At 43.8% G+C, this 18208-nt stretch overlaps 1 protein-coding gene across 1 annotated transcript in view; it reads left to right on the top strand.

Moving 5' to 3' along the window:
* mylka (myosin, light chain kinase a) overlaps window positions 1-11990 on the top strand; it is a 42207-nt gene extending 30217 nt beyond the window's left edge. The window contains exons 20-35 of the mRNA XM_026144124.2: window positions 1955-2002; window positions 4780-4907; window positions 5013-5169; window positions 5280-5470; window positions 5550-5664; window positions 6807-6839; window positions 6960-7050; window positions 7126-7329; window positions 8748-8965; window positions 9081-9204; window positions 9295-9447; window positions 9614-9737; window positions 10141-10231; window positions 10657-10785; window positions 10910-11022; window positions 11711-11990. Coding sequence (XP_025999909.2) covers window positions 1955-2002; window positions 4780-4907; window positions 5013-5169; window positions 5280-5470; window positions 5550-5664; window positions 6807-6839; window positions 6960-7050; window positions 7126-7329; window positions 8748-8965; window positions 9081-9204; window positions 9295-9447; window positions 9614-9737; window positions 10141-10231; window positions 10657-10785; window positions 10910-11022; window positions 11711-11839 — 2048 coding nt within the window. The 3' untranslated portion in view covers window positions 11840-11990. The remainder of the gene's footprint in view (window positions 1-1954; window positions 2003-4779; window positions 4908-5012; window positions 5170-5279; window positions 5471-5549; window positions 5665-6806; window positions 6840-6959; window positions 7051-7125; window positions 7330-8747; window positions 8966-9080; window positions 9205-9294; window positions 9448-9613; window positions 9738-10140; window positions 10232-10656; window positions 10786-10909; window positions 11023-11710) is intronic.
* The last annotated feature ends 6218 nt before the right edge of the window (window positions 11991-18208 follow it).

Genomic DNA, 18208 nt, shown 5'->3' with positions numbered 1-18208 from the left:
GTGTGTGTGCATGCGTGTGTGCGCGTGTGTGTTTTCTCTGCAGACAAGTAACAAAAACCAGCCAAGCGTGCAACTAGTGCTGACCTTCTGATGATGTCACTACGTCACTGGGACCTGAGTGGCCGGTGTTAAGGACCTCACAGCGCCATGAGCGACTTGATGACATCCACCATTTTTATTTGGGGCGTGAAGCGAGCAGCTGCTTTTTTCGACTGTAGCAGCTTCAAGTTTGTTTTGCGAGTTTCTGCAAGAGCAAAAATAACTTTGTGCTGGAAAATCCTCGTGTTTGTGTTTCCAAAGGAAAACAGAGCCAAAGCAGCGAGGCTGGAAGGACGGAGCCTGAGCTCCAGACCGATGGTAACAGCAGACTTTGTGGTGTGGTCAGGCGGAAAGTCTTAAACATCTGAAGGAGGAAACAAAGAAAGAAGACAGCGTGAACAGGTTCTTCTATCCTCTTCATCTGCAGCCATCTCAAGAAAAACAAACTCCAGGAACTATTTGCTGCATCCAGCAGAACTATTTTTAGATTGTCCATGTACGGTCATCAGAGACGCTCTTCGTCTGTCTCACATTCTTCTCCTCCTCCTCCTGCCTCTACTAGATGTTTTGTGAGGACAGAGTTCCTTAAACTAAAAAAGAAAAGCAGCTGATGACAGAAACATTTAAAAGAGAAGAAGACAAACAGCCTCACGAACACAAACTCAGAGAGGCTCGTATAAGCTGTGTATTTCCTGTCGCACAGAGTCTTCTGCCTCCATAAAAACACAACAAAGCAGGACGATGTGAGACACACGTGTGGAAGCAGTCAGGAAAACCGTGTCTGTACTTACATGACACTCTTCACTTAGTTTCAGATGTGCTTGTTGCACATTCACGTTTTTATTTCGTTCATATTTTATTCGGTCTGTGCGATTTTTCTAAACGAGGAACATTTCTGTAAATGTCCTCACTTCAGTGTCATCATTTCATCTTTGTTGTGAGTGTGATGCTTACAGTGTCACCAGGTCTGTGTGCAGTGTCTGATGGGAAACGTAGTGTTAATGAAGCTTTACTGTTCTGCAGGTAGGAAGAATAATGTGACGCAGTGTGTGCAGGGAGGTGTTTCTGTCTGCTCAGTTGTTTTCAGAGGTCTCATGGTAGAAACTTGATGAGGCCTCTCTGGAGTTTTTAAAGGTTCCAGAGGAAGTCTGCAGGATTACTGAGGAGATTGTCCACTTGTTTCAGAGCTCCTGAATCGGTTTATGGAGGATTTAAAGTTGGGGCTGGCCAAGGTCTTAAAGACGCTCCAGAGGACCGTGGAGAGGGTCCGGTGGAGATTTTAAAGTTCATTAAAGCTCCTTAGTGAGGTTTTAGAGGTCTTGAAAGAACGGTTACTAATTTCCCAGAAGTACCAGGAATGTGTTTAATGGTCTCCGTGGAGTTAGCTATCCCCTTGTTTTACCGACACATTTTAGTTTCTGTGGAGGTGGTAAAAATATTCTAAATGCACTGACATGTCAGTAGTCCTGTCTGAGTGGTCTTTGGGGGCTGTTAAAGGTCTCAGGGGTGGTTTTGTGAAAGGTTGTTTGAACACTTGCCAGGAACTGTTTTAAGGATGTTTAGACCTTGAAATTCTCTGTCCACGTGTCATGCGGTCTTAATAGGTTAAGGCAGGTTTTAGAGGTCGCTGTGGAAGTTGCAGAGGTGTTGGGAAGCTCCAGAGTAACATAATGAGGTTATTGAATTTGTTGCACCCTCATGGGTCTTTGCATCATCTGGTCCAGGGCTCAGTTTGTGCAGTACAACAATATTCGTTGCTTGGATGGTTGCAGAGATTTTGAGAAGGCTCTGAGGTGCTTAGAAGACATCATGAATAAGTCATTGTGTTTCCAGTAGATCTGATTCTGCTGTGAAATGACAGCCACACGTTTCCTCATCACAGCTCGTCTGAACGTCTGCTGTGTTCTTGTTTCAGGTGAAGCCAGAATAAAGAAGCCAACTCCAAAGACTCCGCCCAAACAAGGTGAGACTCACCTGTAGTGAATCATGTTTACCAGGCAGGGAGGTCCTGCTGAGACAGGTGCATTATGGGAAAGGCGGGCATGTTTCTGGACAACATGGCTGTATCCCAATTCAGGGTCTGCAGCCTTAACGGTCCACAAGGGCCGCGTACTCAAAGACCGCTAAGGCCAAAGTGCGAGGCTTGTGAAATGGACGGTCTAGCCTCCGTCGCGCTGCCCAGGTTGCCTAGCAACCATGATACTAACAGCTGGAAACGTGTCATACAGCTGTGTTTGACAGAGATGAAGGAGAAAATCGTTTGTTCATTTGTTTTTATGTGAGCTATCTGAGTCATCTCACTTTGGTAATGTAAATATAATATGGCCAATATTACAGTTATTATATTAATCATTATTAGTTATTACAGCAGTGAACATGAACTCTGTGCCAAACACTGAGCTTCAGTAAAGATTCAAGTTGCTGTTATTTATAAATTTATATTTATAAATTATAAATCTTCACTCAAAGACACTCAAGTATCTGTGACAGTGTGTATACAGATGTATTATAAGAGACAAATATTGTTCTTTTAATATGTTGTCATTACTAAATTTGGCTCAATGCTTACATACATGTGTAAAAAGCAAATGTAGGAGCTGTGATAACTGTGTCTGATAAACAAAGAGTAGACTGATATATGAAATATTCCTTTATTGGGTGACAAAATCAGACCATGTCATAACTGCTGTAAGTCACACAGAATAGATATCAGAGCCTTAAACAGGCTGACGTCTGCTAAATGGGTCAAACTGGGCAGAAAGTCTACAAACACATAACATCCTTATAGAATATGATGTAACACTATAGATCAACTTAGCTCAGAATATATAAAGCATATAAACAGTTACAGCAATATGATGCAACAAACACAGCAGCTACTGATCCAAAATACTCAAAGCTTCATAGAACTGAAACCAACATTTATTTTAGCTCCATTCTGCTGCTGATACATACTTTAGGTTTCTGAACATTAAACTTGTTGCTGCCTTTCATAGTGTGTAACTTGAAGGCCCTGAGTACTCTGAGTACTTTCTCCCACACTGGAAACACTGGGATGATAACATTATGTGAACATTACCTAATAAGACTGATTCAGCACAGACAGTTATGTTAAACTTTCCTAGCAGTCCTTCACAAACAGGGAACAGTCTGTCTATTCTCTCCATCTGTCAGCTGCTGCTGGCTCTTCCTCCTCCTCTTCCTCCTCCTCTTCCTCACACACTGCTGAGTTTGTCCTGGTGGATCATCAGGGCTGCAAAGCCTCACAGATGATGTGCAGCAGTGTGTCCCTCAGTCTGTCCTCACTCTGGACACTTGCAGTCGTCACACATGGAAATCAAATGTGTGATAAGCTGCAGGATTCAAACACAAGTGTAACTTATAAACACATGTTCATACTTTTATTCCACAATCAGAGAGAAAGAAACAGAGAGAGAGTGCAGGACAGACAGACAGGTGACAGTCTCAGGTGTACACACTGCTACACAACAGCACAGAGAAGCAGGATTTAGTGTTTGTGTTATTACGAGTGTAAACAAGAAGAGTTCCAGATGGTGCAGTGGACACATGTGTGACTGCTGTGATTAAAGCATCTTTCTTTCAGCTTAACGAGTGAACCGTCAGCTCGTTCAAACACACGTTAAAGTGCGTTTGGCTCGACACCACCGAACAGAAGCAGCAATATAACACAGCTCACATTAACAATGCAGTGGATCCTGCTTGTGCTGTGATGTTCAGGACTGCAAACCGAGCAGCATCACTGACTTTCAGCTTGTTGTGTTTGTGGATATATGACTGACTTTAATTATCCATAAATCATCACATTCTCTGTAAGATTAAGGTCGACTATTGAACGGCGTATACTTTAAAGTAAAGGCTTTAAAACAAAGTTAGTACAAACGTCACTAATGTCACATAACTTTGCCAACATGTGGCCAACAGCAATGTTTTAATGTTCTTCGTTATTAAACATTCGCACATAAATAAGTGACGTCATATTCAGTACTTACTTAAAGTTCACTCTACACCCACCGCCGCGCTATGAAGTCTGGGATATGTTGGGCCATGAAAGCTTCACAGGCCCGTCCTTAAAATTCAGGGAAATGAAGGACGCATTTGAGGGCCGCATTTCGAGCAGCCTTTGAATTGGGACAGCCTTCGTCCGTCGCTGTGACGTAATCGGCCTTCAAATGCGGCCTTGAAGGCTGCAGACCCTGAATTGGGACACAGCCCATGTGTTAGTGTCTGTCTCTGTTATTCCTGCAGGGAAGAGCGGGTTGATTGGCCCTTTAGTGTCACTTTAGAGCTGCACAGTCAGACAATCAATCAATAATAAAAAAGAGATGTACAAAAACTGCAAAGTCATGAAGGCAAAACTTCTTTCTTTGCATTTGAAGTATAACAAAGTCAGTCTAATGCCTGACTGACAGCAGGGGGCGCTGCAGTTCTGGCCTTAAACTCTGCCTAAGTGCCTTGGAGCAATGTGATGATGGTAAAACTGCTGTTGCTGAAATTTTCATTCAGAAGTTGCTTTGATTGCTGATTTCATTCAGTCCTGTCAGATTAAATAGAAAGAACATGGAGTCTGGTGACGACTTTGTTCTTCCTCTTTCCACGACTGAGTATTGATCACAGTCAGTTCCCACACTATTATTAAAGGAATTATTATTTAATTATTATTAAAGGTCTCTAATGCAGGACTCCTGTTATTGATTATAGATTATTGATATGTGTGTGTAGCTCTGCCTCCTCAGATCGTGCAGTTCCCTGAGGACATGAAGATTCTGGCGGGGGAGAAAGTGGAGATCCTTTGCAAGTTTTCTGGAGCTCCGCCCATCACCTGCACCTGGCTGAAGTTCAGGAAACCGGTGAGATACACACACACACACACACACACACAGACTAAGGCTGAGGCTATGGTACGTCTAAGTGTTTGTCTAAGCGTCCTCCTGCCTCTCCGGTCTCGGGCTCAGATCCAGGAGGGGTCAGATGACATCTCCATCGAGAGTAACGACAGCAGCAGCAGGCTGACCATCGGCAGCGGGCAGCAGGAACACTGTGGCTGCTACACCATCGAGCTGAAGAACAGCTACGGCCTCAGACAGGCCGCCCTCAACCTCACCATCGTCGGTGAGACAGCAGCGTCTGCACTTCCTGTTTAATGATTCCTGAAAGAATCAGCTGCAAAATTTAATATTTTCAGCTTGTGTTCATCGTCATCTATCCCCGCCCCTCCTCAGATAAACCCGACCCCCCAGCAAAGGTTCCTGCGGCCTCAGACATCCGTCGGTCCTGCCTGACGCTGTCGTGGTACGGGCCGACCTACGATGGAGGTAGCGCCGTGCAGTCCTATAAACTGGAGATCTGGGACTCCGTGGAGCAGCAGTGGAAACACCTGGTGTCCTGCAATAGCACCTCCTACAACGTACAGGTGAGTGTTCTCTCGCAGCACGGCTCAGAAACTGTTCAAGGACTGTTTTAAGGGTCGTAAAGTGTCTGTTTGTCTCTAGAACCTCCTCCCAGATCGGCAGTACAAGTTTCGTGTCCGGGCAGAGAACATCTACGGAGTCGGAGAGCCGAGCGCCGAATCTGAACCTGTGACTGTCGGACTGGTGGACACTGATGGTGAGTTGTTCCTTGAGTTGTTGGTGATGCATGTAGAACTTTCTTGAAGTCCTGATGGTTACAGGGATCATTCATCACACATCAACACAACAACTACTTTCTATCTGCCAAACTACGTCTGCCAAACGAATGAGTCAAGGACGTGTCCATGATGAGAGGCTTGTGGTGGGATGTAAGCATAAACATCTTCCTTAGCCAAGCTCACTGCATGTTTTAAGGAAGCGGTTCAGGATTTCTGAAAGCTTCCTGCTCAGTTCTTTAAATAAATGTTTGATGCTTTGAGCACCAGAAATCATTACATTGAAGAGAAGACAGCTCGTAGCTACAGAACTGTGCAGCTCACACCAAAACATCTGGATGCATAAAGCTGTCTTTAAGCTGGAGTGATGGACCCTGAGACGAGTTTTCTCTTCATTTGGTTCCAAATGGATGTTATGAAGGGAGGCCAGTGGGTACTGGGAACCACTGCTGCTTTGTAGAGATTGGGAAGCTGCTACAAATTCATGTCCAGTGAAACAGACCTGCTGTGCTCAGTTAATCTGAGTTTATGTTAATGCACAAGTTTAGGAATCTGATAAATGGGAGGATGAGTCAAATCTCACTGTTAACAACAGAAACATGATGCAGGATGCTTTGTAAGTGACAGGAGCGCCTCACTGGTGTAACAAACACCCAGTTTGACAGGTGGTACATGTTATGTTTATATACTTGCATAAATAATCCTGATCTACTGTTTCCTGGGCAAATGTTCCGGTCATTGGTCGGGTCACTCATCATAGATTTGGAGTTTCTGTTGGTCTAGGTGGTCATGATCATCTCACCCCAGTTCCTGACTTAAGTGGTTGCTGGTTTTAGGCCACTAAAGTCTCGGTAGTGCCCTTGAGCTAAGCTTCATAATCATGAGCTGCTGAGGTAGAAGATGAACGAGAGGGTCGTGATTAAAAAAAACTTAACATTTGGTCTGATTTCATCACGTCTGCTGCTCCATGATGATTCCTAACGAAAGACCTGGTCCACCACTACCTCCAGCTGTTCACCTGTAACTAAACCAGAACCAACTAAACCAATCAAACTAAACTGCATCTCAGTGATCAGGAATGAACTAACCAGACTGACTGAACTAACTCTGCTTCGTCCAACAGAAAACCAAGAGGAGCCAGAGGAGGAGGATGAAGGTATGACACTGACTAACTGTATACCCACACGGATGTTCGTTAACCTTCACACAGCATTCACACATCTTCAGTCCTCCCGTGTCTGTGACCTCTGACCTCTGTGTGTTGCCTGTGTGTCAGACTCAGAGAAAGAGCCGGAGTACAGAGATGTTACCATCAGAACAGACATAAAGGTGAAGGACCTGTATGACGTGGAGGAGAGGCTGGGAACGTAAGTCTGCGCTCACATTTCCCATCATGCACCTTAAGCTCTGTAGACATTCTCACAGTGTTGTTTGCATGGAAGGGGGAAGTTCGGTCAGGTCTTCAAGCTGGTGGAGAAGTCTACAAAGAAGGTTTGGGCCGGAAAGTTCATCAAAGCCTACTCTGCAAAGGAGAAGGACAACGTCCGGCAGGAGATCGGCATCATGAACAGCCTCCATCACCCCAAACTGGTCCAGTGTGTCGACGCCTTCGAGGGCAAGTCCGACATCGTCATGGTGCTGGAGATGTAAGTGATCCATCACATCTCCTTACATGACTGCAGCTGGCCATGAGGAGTCACAGATGAGCTCAGCCTCTGATGGATGGAAGCAGTAAATGTCTGTTCGGTTCATAGATTTAAAACATGACCGGTCTGTAAACGGACTTGAGATGTTTTGGCTTCACAAAGTATCAGAAAATAAGTTTGTGAGCAGACATGAGAGGGATTTGAGGGCAGCTATTTCCTCTGTTGATTTTAGATCTGATGAAGCAGCGGCACCAAACTTTTTGTTTTCTCGTAAAACTGTTCAGCTGCTGAAATTTCCAGCTGAACTCTTCCATAAGTGTCTAATTTGTAGTGGGCTTCATAATTTGTCGTAATCACGGGAAACGTTCAGTGTTTATTACAGAATGTTTCCTCAGATAAACAATCTAAATGAAGTAAACAGCGACTATCTGCTGCCATGATCCGAACTGATGGAGCGCAGGAAACGAGACATTTACCGTCAGGTTTTGTTTTTTATCCGCCCTCTGAGATCTGATAACGTTTCCTCAGCAGCTTCATTACTGCGACAGCCTCATTACAGAAATATGGTTTTGTCTTCTAACCCTCAAGAAAAGAAAAACATCTTTCATACATGTCCACACGGTGGCGCTGTTAAAGGCTGTAGACCAGGGGTAGGCAACTCCAGGCCTCGAGGGCCGGTGTCCTGCAGGTTTTAGACATCACCCTGTGTCAACACACCTGAATCAAATCATTAGTTCATTCCCAGGCCTCTGGAGAACTTCACGACATGTTGAGGAGGTCATTTAGCCGTTTGAATCCGTTGTGTTGGATCAAGGACCACCTGCAGGACACCGGCCCTCCAGGCCTGGAGCTGCCCACCCCTGCTGTAGACAGAAAGATCGAGCTTTTGGACCATGTTTAATATCTCTGGATTTAGTTCTTTATTTTTAATGTAAATATATTCAGTTTACTGTGATTAAATAAAGTAAAACTTCTGAGAAATAAATGATGTCAAAGCTGTTACAGTTATTAAGTCAAATTTAGATGTTGAGGTGCTTTAGGTTTATTTTAACATCAGTCTGGTTTAGTTCCTCCAAGAAGCAAAGAGAAGACATCAGAGGCTTTCTGTCCACAGTTACAGAGCAGCGCATTAAAACTCTAATATCTTTGCCTGTGGGGTCAGTGTTTCTGCAGCTGTATACCTGTGTGGATGTCTTGATGCATGCTCAGTCGTCCAGGTAAGGACTCACCTGTCACTTGGGTGAGTGACAAAACATTTCTCCCACTATAAACGCTTCATCCAGACGAATGAAAGCAACTTTTTTGGATTGTATTGCAACGTACTGACAAATAAAACAAGGTTTGAAATGATAAATAACTTAACACCATGTGTTCTGTTGTAATTTAAGCAAAGACCTCCTCCCTTGCTTTGTCTACAGGATCTCAGGCGGGGAGCTGTTTGAGCGGATCATCGATGAAGACTTTGAGCTGACTGAGAGAGAGGTGATCAAATACATGCTGCAGATCATTGATGGGGTCAACTTCATCCACAAACAGGGCATCGTGCACCTCGACCTCAAACCAGAGAACATCATGTGCATCAACAAGACTGGCAGCAAAATCAAACTCATTGACTTCGGCCTCGCCAGACGGCTAGGTAACCTTAAACTTAATCGCTGATTTTCATTGAGTTCTGTTAGGCGGGTGTGGAATGACAGTCCGGCAGATAAACAGTTTGTCTGTGATCACACGGCCGATGCTTCCTCCCACAGAAAACGCAGGAACTCTGAAGGTTTTGTTCGGGACTCCAGAGTTTGTGGCTCCAGAGGTCATCAACTACGAACCCATCAGCTATCCCACCGACATGTGGAGCATAGGAGTCATCTGTTATATACTGTTAGTGCAGAGCTGCCTGCTACAATCTGTGCACGCTTTGTTTTGGCTTGATTTAGTTTGGCTGACGTTGTCGTGGGTTTGTCCTCTCAGGCTGAGCGGTCTGTCTCCCTTTATGGGCGACAATGACAACGAGACTCTGTCCAATGTGACCTCAGCCACCTGGGACTTTGAGGACGAAGCCTTCGATGAAATTTCTGACAATGCCAAAGACTTCATTACCAAACTGCTGAAAAAAGACATGAAGTAAGACCTAGTGTATCATCAGTGTGTTACATGAAACCATATTAGTAGGTACACTGTGCTGGAAAAACTGAGAACCAGGAGCTGAAAGTGTTATGTAGGAGAAAGTGTGCCAGTATAAATAATCCTGAAGTCTAGCTCATGTAAAGTGTTTCCGATCCATCTCCAGGGCTCGGCTGTCCTGCGCGCAGTGTTTCGAACACCCCTGGCTGAAACAGGACACGAACACCATGAAGGCCAAGAAGCTCTCCAAGGAGAGGATGAAGAAGTACATCCTGAGGAGGAAGTGGCAGGTAAACACGAGGACAGACAGAGACCCAAGAGTCTCACAGGACAAAGATATATTTATTCACAAATCAGTATAAGTGACCATGCGGAGAATGCACGCACGTTTCCACTGGACGTGCTTGTTCACAGACACAGACAGACATCGTGCATCATAGAGTGAGATTTGGCGTTGTGTGGTCAAAGTGTCGTAGCGTGGAAGTGCAGAGGTCTCCGTTCATGTACAACTCATTTTTGTTTGGGGTGATGTTCATGAAAGTCCTTCATTTTCCCATTTGTTGCCCTTTTCCAGCCAAAATATTTCCAAATAGATGTTTTTATGTTTTTGTCACTGGTAGTTAGACCGATAGCCTCAGTCGCTGCATCTGTCTTTGTATTTGTGTTGCGAATCTTTCTTCTTCTTCTTCGTAGAAAACAGGTCACGCTGTTCGAGCCATCGGCAGATTGTCATCCATGGCCATGATGGCTGGAGTCAGCGCCAAGAAAGGCTCCCCCACTGAAGGTAGAAAGAGCAGAACAGAAAGCAGCATCAGTTCTGTGCCAGTCGCAGACAGACTGCCAACAGTTACACAGGCCTGCCCATGTCTACTGTTCAGACCTTCAGTCTGAGGTTCCTGCTCCTCTCTACAGGCTCTTTACGTGTCTGTGTCACAGTCTGTCCACAGACACAGTATTTATGCCCTTGATGAAGGATTGTGTGTTTAAATGTGATTGTGGGTACCACAAATTGGCATGGGGTAGGGACCAACAGTCACTTTTGGGGTCCAAATGCTGGTCCCCACAAACCTTGAGGTTGTTTTAAAGTTACAGTTAGGTTATGTTTAGGTTAAAGGTCAGGCTTTCATTTTTATGGTAAGGGGCTGGGAAAGCATTATGTCAACTGAATGTCCTCACTAAGATGTGAAACTAGCATGTGTGTGTTTTCAGAGGATAACCAGTTCCTGGAGTGTTTAGAGTACGAGCAGAAAACCGAGTGTAAGCCGACGTTCAGCACTGTCATCAAAGACGTGGAGGTGGTGGAGGGCAGCGCTGCTCGCTTTGACTGCAAGATAGAAGGTACAACGATGTTTGTAGCCCAAACCTGATGGAGGGTCTGATTAAGCATTCGTCTTAATGACTCTTCCTTCTAGTAACGACTGTGCAAACGTGGTTTTTAATAAAGAAACGGTTGCTGTTGCAGGTTATCCTGATCCAGAGGTGGTGTGGTACAAAGACGACCAGCCCATCAAAGAGACCCGACACTTCCAGATCGACTACGATGAGGAAGGAAACTGCAGCCTAGTCATTTCAGAGGTCAGAGGTCATGTAAACCTTAGGCAGCTTTGTACTGAAATGCATTAGATTGGTGATATACAGATATACTGACTTCAGTCTAAGTATGGACTGGGCCTGGTGTTAGTTAGTTATCGAGTATTCTGCGGATTATACCGTCCACCGTGTAACTGTAGGACTGGATCTGCTGGATGAGGCAGAGGTCACGTGTTTTTCTGCACGTGTGCATACCTTCATTTTAAGCTTGCATGGGAATGAGTGAGTTTGTGGCGGCTGCAACGAAGGACAGCGAGCAGATGAGGACTGTGGAGTTTGTCCTGTGCTTTGATGAAAACAACACATCATCATGGTGAAGACATTAATATCAGTAATAATTCAGTGTCTAACCTTACTGCCCCAGGTTTTAGTTTTACTGGCCCAACCTTTTATATTTTATAATTATCAGCAGTCTTGTTGAAATTTGATGTTATTTCACTTAAATCTGATGTAATTTAAAGCAATTAAAACCTTTAAGTGTCTCTTAGAATACAACATAAGACAGAAACATGCTGACATCATCTGCATCGTCATATTGATGATACTGAAAATCTCACTTTTCTTCTGTTTTGTCTTTAAGTGAAATCATTTAACATGAAACACGAAGCAGAATTAATGTGATAGGTTATAATTAAGGTAGCATGTGATTCATATCTGTCGTATAAATCTGCAGGTCTCAGGAGACGATGATGCCAAGTACACAGTGAAGGCCGTTAACAGTCTGGGGGAGGCGACCTGCACAGCCGAGCTGCTGGTGGAGGTGATGGCTGGAGAGGAGGAGGAGGAAGAAGAGGAGGAGTAATGGAGCGACTGTCTGGACTCCCACAGGGAGAGGAGGAGGCAACAATGAGCAACAATCTCTCCCACTCAACCTGTTGGACCTGAGCAGGAAACTTACCCACAGAGAAGGTTCTGATTGGAGGACAGGTGGGGAATATTTGCCACACCTGTCCTCACATGCAGAAGGTTTCGCGTTTGGTTTTTAGTGAGCAGGGCAGCACTTAGGTTTGAAGCACTGAGCATGTGCAGAGCTGCAGCCAGGTTAGATTTTTAATGAGGCTTTGTTGTGTTTCTGTTTTTTTAGTAATGAGTCGTGATCTTAACGTTTCAGCCTCCTGGGATCATTGGAGTAAATGGATGAAGTGATTTAATGTCCTGAGCGTTAAAAATATCTAACGCTAAATAATCAGCGTGGTTCTTACGCTGCACGTGTTTCTGATGTCACATTATATATTTTTATCGGGCTCAGGATGTTAAATCTGTGTGGGTGTGGCTTATTGATCTGTGTGGGGAACCATATACGAACTTTGTGGTAAACACTCACTGAATGTTGATACTTTTCAAACTGCCCACTTCAGCCACATTGTGCTAAACCACACCTCCTTCAGACAGGCAGAACACAGGCTCCGCCCTCTCAGCATACATGGACTCATGCCTGTGATTTCCTGTCTGCTCTGAGAAATGATTTCATGTTTGATGATTGCCACACACACACACACACACACACAGTGGTGGTTTCTTGCTGTTCGTCAGGCAGAAACATGATGCTCGCTGCCACACAGCAGCTGTGTCACTGCAACACTCTGCCAGTGACGTTTGCTACAATTATTCACAGTTTCCTAAATAATTTGTGAGAATACGGCCAGAAAGCCTGGACTGTGTTTCAGCTCTGTTTGACACAAACGTCGACCAAGAGTGCGTTCTAATCCCCGTCCTTATAAACACGCGTATATTTTAAAGACTCGTGGCAGCTCTAGTTCCTGCAGCTGAAGTCAACCATGAGGTCGTGCATGTGAGACCCACTCCCTGTGGGAGTCCAAGGGAGGGAGAAGATGAGGCAGTTGGTGGAGAGCAGGAAGGCGGAGATGAGCCGAATACTCACAGAGCTGCACCACAGTGGAGGGCGAACTGTGAATAAAAGCTGCTGGTGCATGACAGCTGAAGGCAAGAAGTCATTTATCGTGTTGGTGCTGAAGCTGAAGCCAAAATGATACTGATCAATCATCCGTGTTAAAGAGGACCTCCTCGGTTTTTTGAGACCATCAGGCGTGTAAAAACACTTCAGCGTGCTCTGGTTCACAAACCAATGTCCTTTTTTCTGCCGCCACACTGAGGTGATCTCATCACTCATTTCAATACACAGCTGCCCCTCTGCAGGCTTCCAGACGTTAGCCAATCAGAAGTGCTTTTAGGAAGGGAGGCCTTAAAGAAACAGCAGGTGACAGAGCTGCGCCGCAGCCCAGTGTAAGCTAAAGAAGGATTATTATGAACTGTGAGTCTTGCAGATCATACAGAGCTGGGAACGAGTAGAAAAGATCCACTTTTTCATACTTAATTGGAGCTCAGTAAACACTTTGCCCCACAGGATTTCTGGGTAATGAAGTCCTTCAGTTGTGTCATTAGATGCCTCGACACTGACGTGAGCAGCTCTGTGAGTAAGAGGCTGAGGATGCCGATGCGTTCAGCTGGGAAACGCTGAATCTGTCAGCTCGGCTCTTTTCTTCTGTTTGAGCACTTTTCTTTCTTTTCTTTCTATTTGCGACTTTGACAGCCGGCTTCAACAAAAGACATCAGGGGGCTCAAATCGACTCGGCCTTACGCTGCGAGCCTCAGAGCCTCGTCACTCTGAACAGCAGCCGGAGTGATTTTTTTATCTGCTGACGTCTGTCATACCGAGGGACAAAACCTGCTGCGAGCTTCGGCGAGCTGAGAGGATTTTACCTCGGTGTCGACCAATGAAAGCAACATTTAGTCCTACAGATGAGAGAAGATCGAACCATAAGTTCAACAGTAATCTGATTTTTTACAATTTAAGATTTGAGCCTTTTTTCATGAGCTGCAGATATAATCGTACTTATCTCACTATGTCACAATAAAACATTTTATCCTGTAAATGTTCATATTTTTGCCTGAATGCAGGATTTTGGACCAGATGCATCTCCACGCATTGTAAGCTCAGCCAAAATGAGATTATATAAATATTTCTACAAATTTGTTGTTTCCATCTGCAACAGTTAAAGATCTCTACACTCATAAAGTATTCTGATTAGTAACATAATGAAAGAGTCTACATCAGAGACGCCTTAAAGATGGAAATATCTTTCCGACCTGCCGAGGCTTGATTGTGCAGCACAGTCCTGACAGCAGCCAGCAGATAAACGCGCGTGAGCACGCGGTGCCGTCTCCGGCTGATCTTCGTGCCTCTGCATCAAAGTCGTGACTTTTGTTGCACATTCCAGCTGTTTGCTTGTTGGTGAATCCACTTCTTTAAGCTTTACGGCCTCGTTAAGTTTCAGTCTGAAACCAAAGACGTGTTTTGAAAAGTCACCGGTGTGTTTGTGTGTGATTTTGTCTCGATGATGTTTTGACCTGTTCGTGTGTTTGGTGGTTTGTTTGCAGAATGTTTTATTTTTAGATTATTTAATGCACAGATTTGTTATTATTATCTTTCGAGCATCTGTCTTCTTAAAGGTGTCGCCTGCACTTAATGTTGTTCACGGTTATTAAACCCTCCTCACCTCAGACCAGCAGTGACTTCACTCTTAGGCTGATTGTTTTTGTATTAGATGTATGTAGATTATATTTCTCTAATTTTTATAAATATATATCAGTTTGATGAACTGCAGATGACATGTATGAGAACACTACGACTGTAGTTACTCACAGATACCAAATAAATCTTTATCACAAAACCAGGTTGTTGTGATTTGTTCAGGGTTAAGACTTTTGTTGTTGCATTAAAAACTGTTTCTTTCCATGGATACAGGCGAGAGTCTGTAAGACATTTTAAATATCTGCACATATAGACAGAAATAAAACAGTTTAAAGCATGAACACTTTCCAAACCTTTTAACAGAACACGTCACATAGAAGATTGATTCAGAGTCTCTGAATAAATCTTTTTTATCTCCAAACCTTTAGAGTCCCACACGTGGGATATTTCGTCCTCTGCATTTAACCCACTCACTCAGTGAAGCAGTGGGTGGTGTGTAGAGGCGGTACCTTAGTCAAGGGTACCTCAGGGTAGCCGTTCGGTGGAACCACCGACCTTCCTATTCTAGCGACCACTCTGCCTACTGAGCTATCGCTACCCCTCATGAATGAGCTCGAGTTTTTTGGGAAAATCTTGAGATCAGTGTTACACCAAAGCCTGATGACTGCAAGACCTGTGTGACAAAGATCTCAGCACATCATGTGATGAGGAACAAAGTCAGTGACATCGATCAGTCTGGAAAAAGTTAGAGACATTTCTGAGGCTGTGGGACTCCAGAGAACCACAGCGAGAGCCGATATCCACACAGAGAAAACTTGGAACAGTGCTGAATGTTCACTGCAGTGACCGGCCTAACAAAATGAGTCCATCAGCCAAACTGTAACCAAGTTTAAGGATATAATCCCCCCATCTTCAATGCCCTGTACCAACACAGAGCAGAGCAGCTATCTGAACGCTGCTCCAACAGAGGTCGATCATCTTGTTAATAATTTCACCTCCTCACTGCGTACGACTCTGGATACTGTAGCTCCTGTGAAAACTAAGGTCTCTAATCAGAAGTACCTGACTCCGTGGTATAATCTCAAACACGTAGCCTAAAGCAGATGACTCGTAATCTGGAGAGGAAATGGCGTGTCACAAATTTAGAGGATCATCATTTAGCCTGGAGAAATAGTTTGCTGCTTTATAAGAAAGCCCTCCACAAAGCCAGAACATCTTACTATTCATCACTGATTGAAGAAAATAAGAACAACCCCAGGTTTCTCTTCAGCTCTGTAGCCAGGCTGACAAACAGTCAGAGCTCTGTTGAGCCAACCATCCCTTTAACGTTAACTAGTAATGACTTCATGAACTTCTTCACAAATAAATTTTTATCATTAGAGAAAAAATTACCAATAATCATCCCACAGATGTAATATTATCTACAGCTACTCTTAGTACCATTGATGTTAAGTTAGACTCTTTTTCTCCAATTGATCTTTCTGAGTTAACTTCAATAATTACTTCCTCCAAACCATCAACGTGTCTTTTAGACCCCATTCCTACAAAACTGCTCAAAGAAGTCCTGCCATTAATTAATTCTTCGATCTTAAATATGATCAACCTATCTCTAATGATCGGCTATGTACCACAGGCCTTCAAGCTGGCTGTAGTTAAACCTTTACTCAAAAAGCATCTCTAGACCCAGCAGTCTTAGCTAATTATAGGCCAATCTCCAACCTTCCTTTATATCAAACATCCTTGAAAGAGTAGTTGTCAAACAGCTAACAGATCATCTGCAGAGGAATGGTTTATTTGCTTCCAACTTCTGATAAAACTAAAATTGTTTTACTCAGCCCTAAAAATCTTACTTACTTGTTGTTCCTAGAGTATTTAAGATGAGGCTTCACACTTTCCAGAATGACCATAAAGTGCCACCATCTCACCATGGTCCTGTCTGATGGAGCTCAGAGTGCTTCTGGGAGTCTTTAGGGCTGCACTTAAGGTGAAGAAACATTTCAAAGATTATGAAATTGAAATCTCATGTGCAAAACTTCAGATATCACCAAAGAGTTTTAATAATAATTTAAATACTTGCACTTTTCCTTTTCTAATAATAACAGAACAGTAAACGGTCTGACTGGCGAGTGCAGAAAGGACTCTGAGGGACAGGGGAGCTGTGGACAAGTGGACAACATGTCAGACGTCTCTATGAAGACAGATAGAGATCTGTATCTACAGAGATGTTCCTCAGATACAAGATCAGACACAAAATCGATTTTTATCATTTATTACTGTCAAACATGATCACGAAACAATAAAGTATTAGATGAAAAAATGCTGTTTGTTTTTGTATTGAATGGATCCACTTGCCATGTGTACCTGTGAGCCCAGGAGAGGGAAGGTCAGAGGTCAAAGAGGTATAAACATCAGATGATGATGTAACTGTTTGTGCTGCAGTTTGTCCTGAGAGACGGACTAACGAGCTGCTGCTCCTAATGAGAGGCCATTAACCAGGTGCTCTCAGGTGACCTCATTAACTGTGACAAACACTGACCAGCAGCCAAAACACACACGTGCACGCACGCATGCACGCACGCACGCACGCACGCACACACACGCACACACACGCACACACACACACACGCACACGCACACACACGCACACACACGCACACACACGCACACACACGCACACACACACACACGCTCACGCACGCACGCATGCACGCACGCGCGCGCACGCACACACACGCACACACACGCACGCACACACCGTCTATTGTAGTTTAAACTCAAACTGGTAAAGTTCAGCAGATGTTCGTTGACTTTGTTTTGTGCTCAGTGTTCTGAGCTGACGATGACTCCAGCTGTTCCCTTATGCTGACGAAGCCACAGAATAAATCTGAACTTTTTCAGACACATTTGCATTTCTCACATTTTAATGTTAAATTTAGGTTAACTTTGAGTTTGCTTAGTTCCCAAAGTGTTTTATTCCTTATTTCAACATAGTTTTGGTTTAAAATTTTTCACTATCAGTTTAGCTTAAATTACTTTCAGTTAGTATTTTTTATTATTCATATTTTTAGAGGCACGATTGAAGGACCATGGGCCTTTAAAAGATTCAATTTAATTTAATTTTACTTATATAGCACCAAATCATTGTAAGGTCTTGTAACCCTACAAAAATACAAAGAAAACAAAGAAAAACCCAACAATTATATGACCCCCTATGAGCAAGCACTTTGGCGACAGTGGGAAGGAAAAACTCCCTTTTAACAGGAAGAAACCTCCTCATCATCATTTACATACATTCACCTGTGTACTACAGCAGCTCATTGTTTAGCCCATGGTACAGTATGGTATGCATAACCATTACAAAACATTTAGGGAAAGTAGCATAATGTTACTAGTTCCTAGATTAAAAGTAACAGTTTCCCTTTGTTTTAACCTTCCAGAGGCAGCTGCTACAGCCAATCATCAAGTTCTTTCTTCTCCTGGTTTTCCTGTCAGTTAGTTTGAAGGAGCAGGATCTGGCACATTGATTCAACATACACCAGTCCACAGTGAGCCGCATTATTGCTACTTTAAAGGTGTCTAACAACAAGAGTGACATTAGTTAAGAAAAGTCCAGCTATAGTTCAAGACAACATAAAACACTAAGAAAATATGTAATATAAGTACATAGAGGAGTAACAT

This window comes from Astatotilapia calliptera, chromosome 16 (genome assembly GCF_964374335.1).
Source record: "Astatotilapia calliptera chromosome 16, fAstCal68.1, whole genome shotgun sequence".
NCBI lineage: Eukaryota > Metazoa > Chordata > Actinopteri > Cichliformes > Cichlidae > Astatotilapia > Astatotilapia calliptera.
This window is presented reverse-complemented; position numbering and strand designations above follow the sequence as displayed.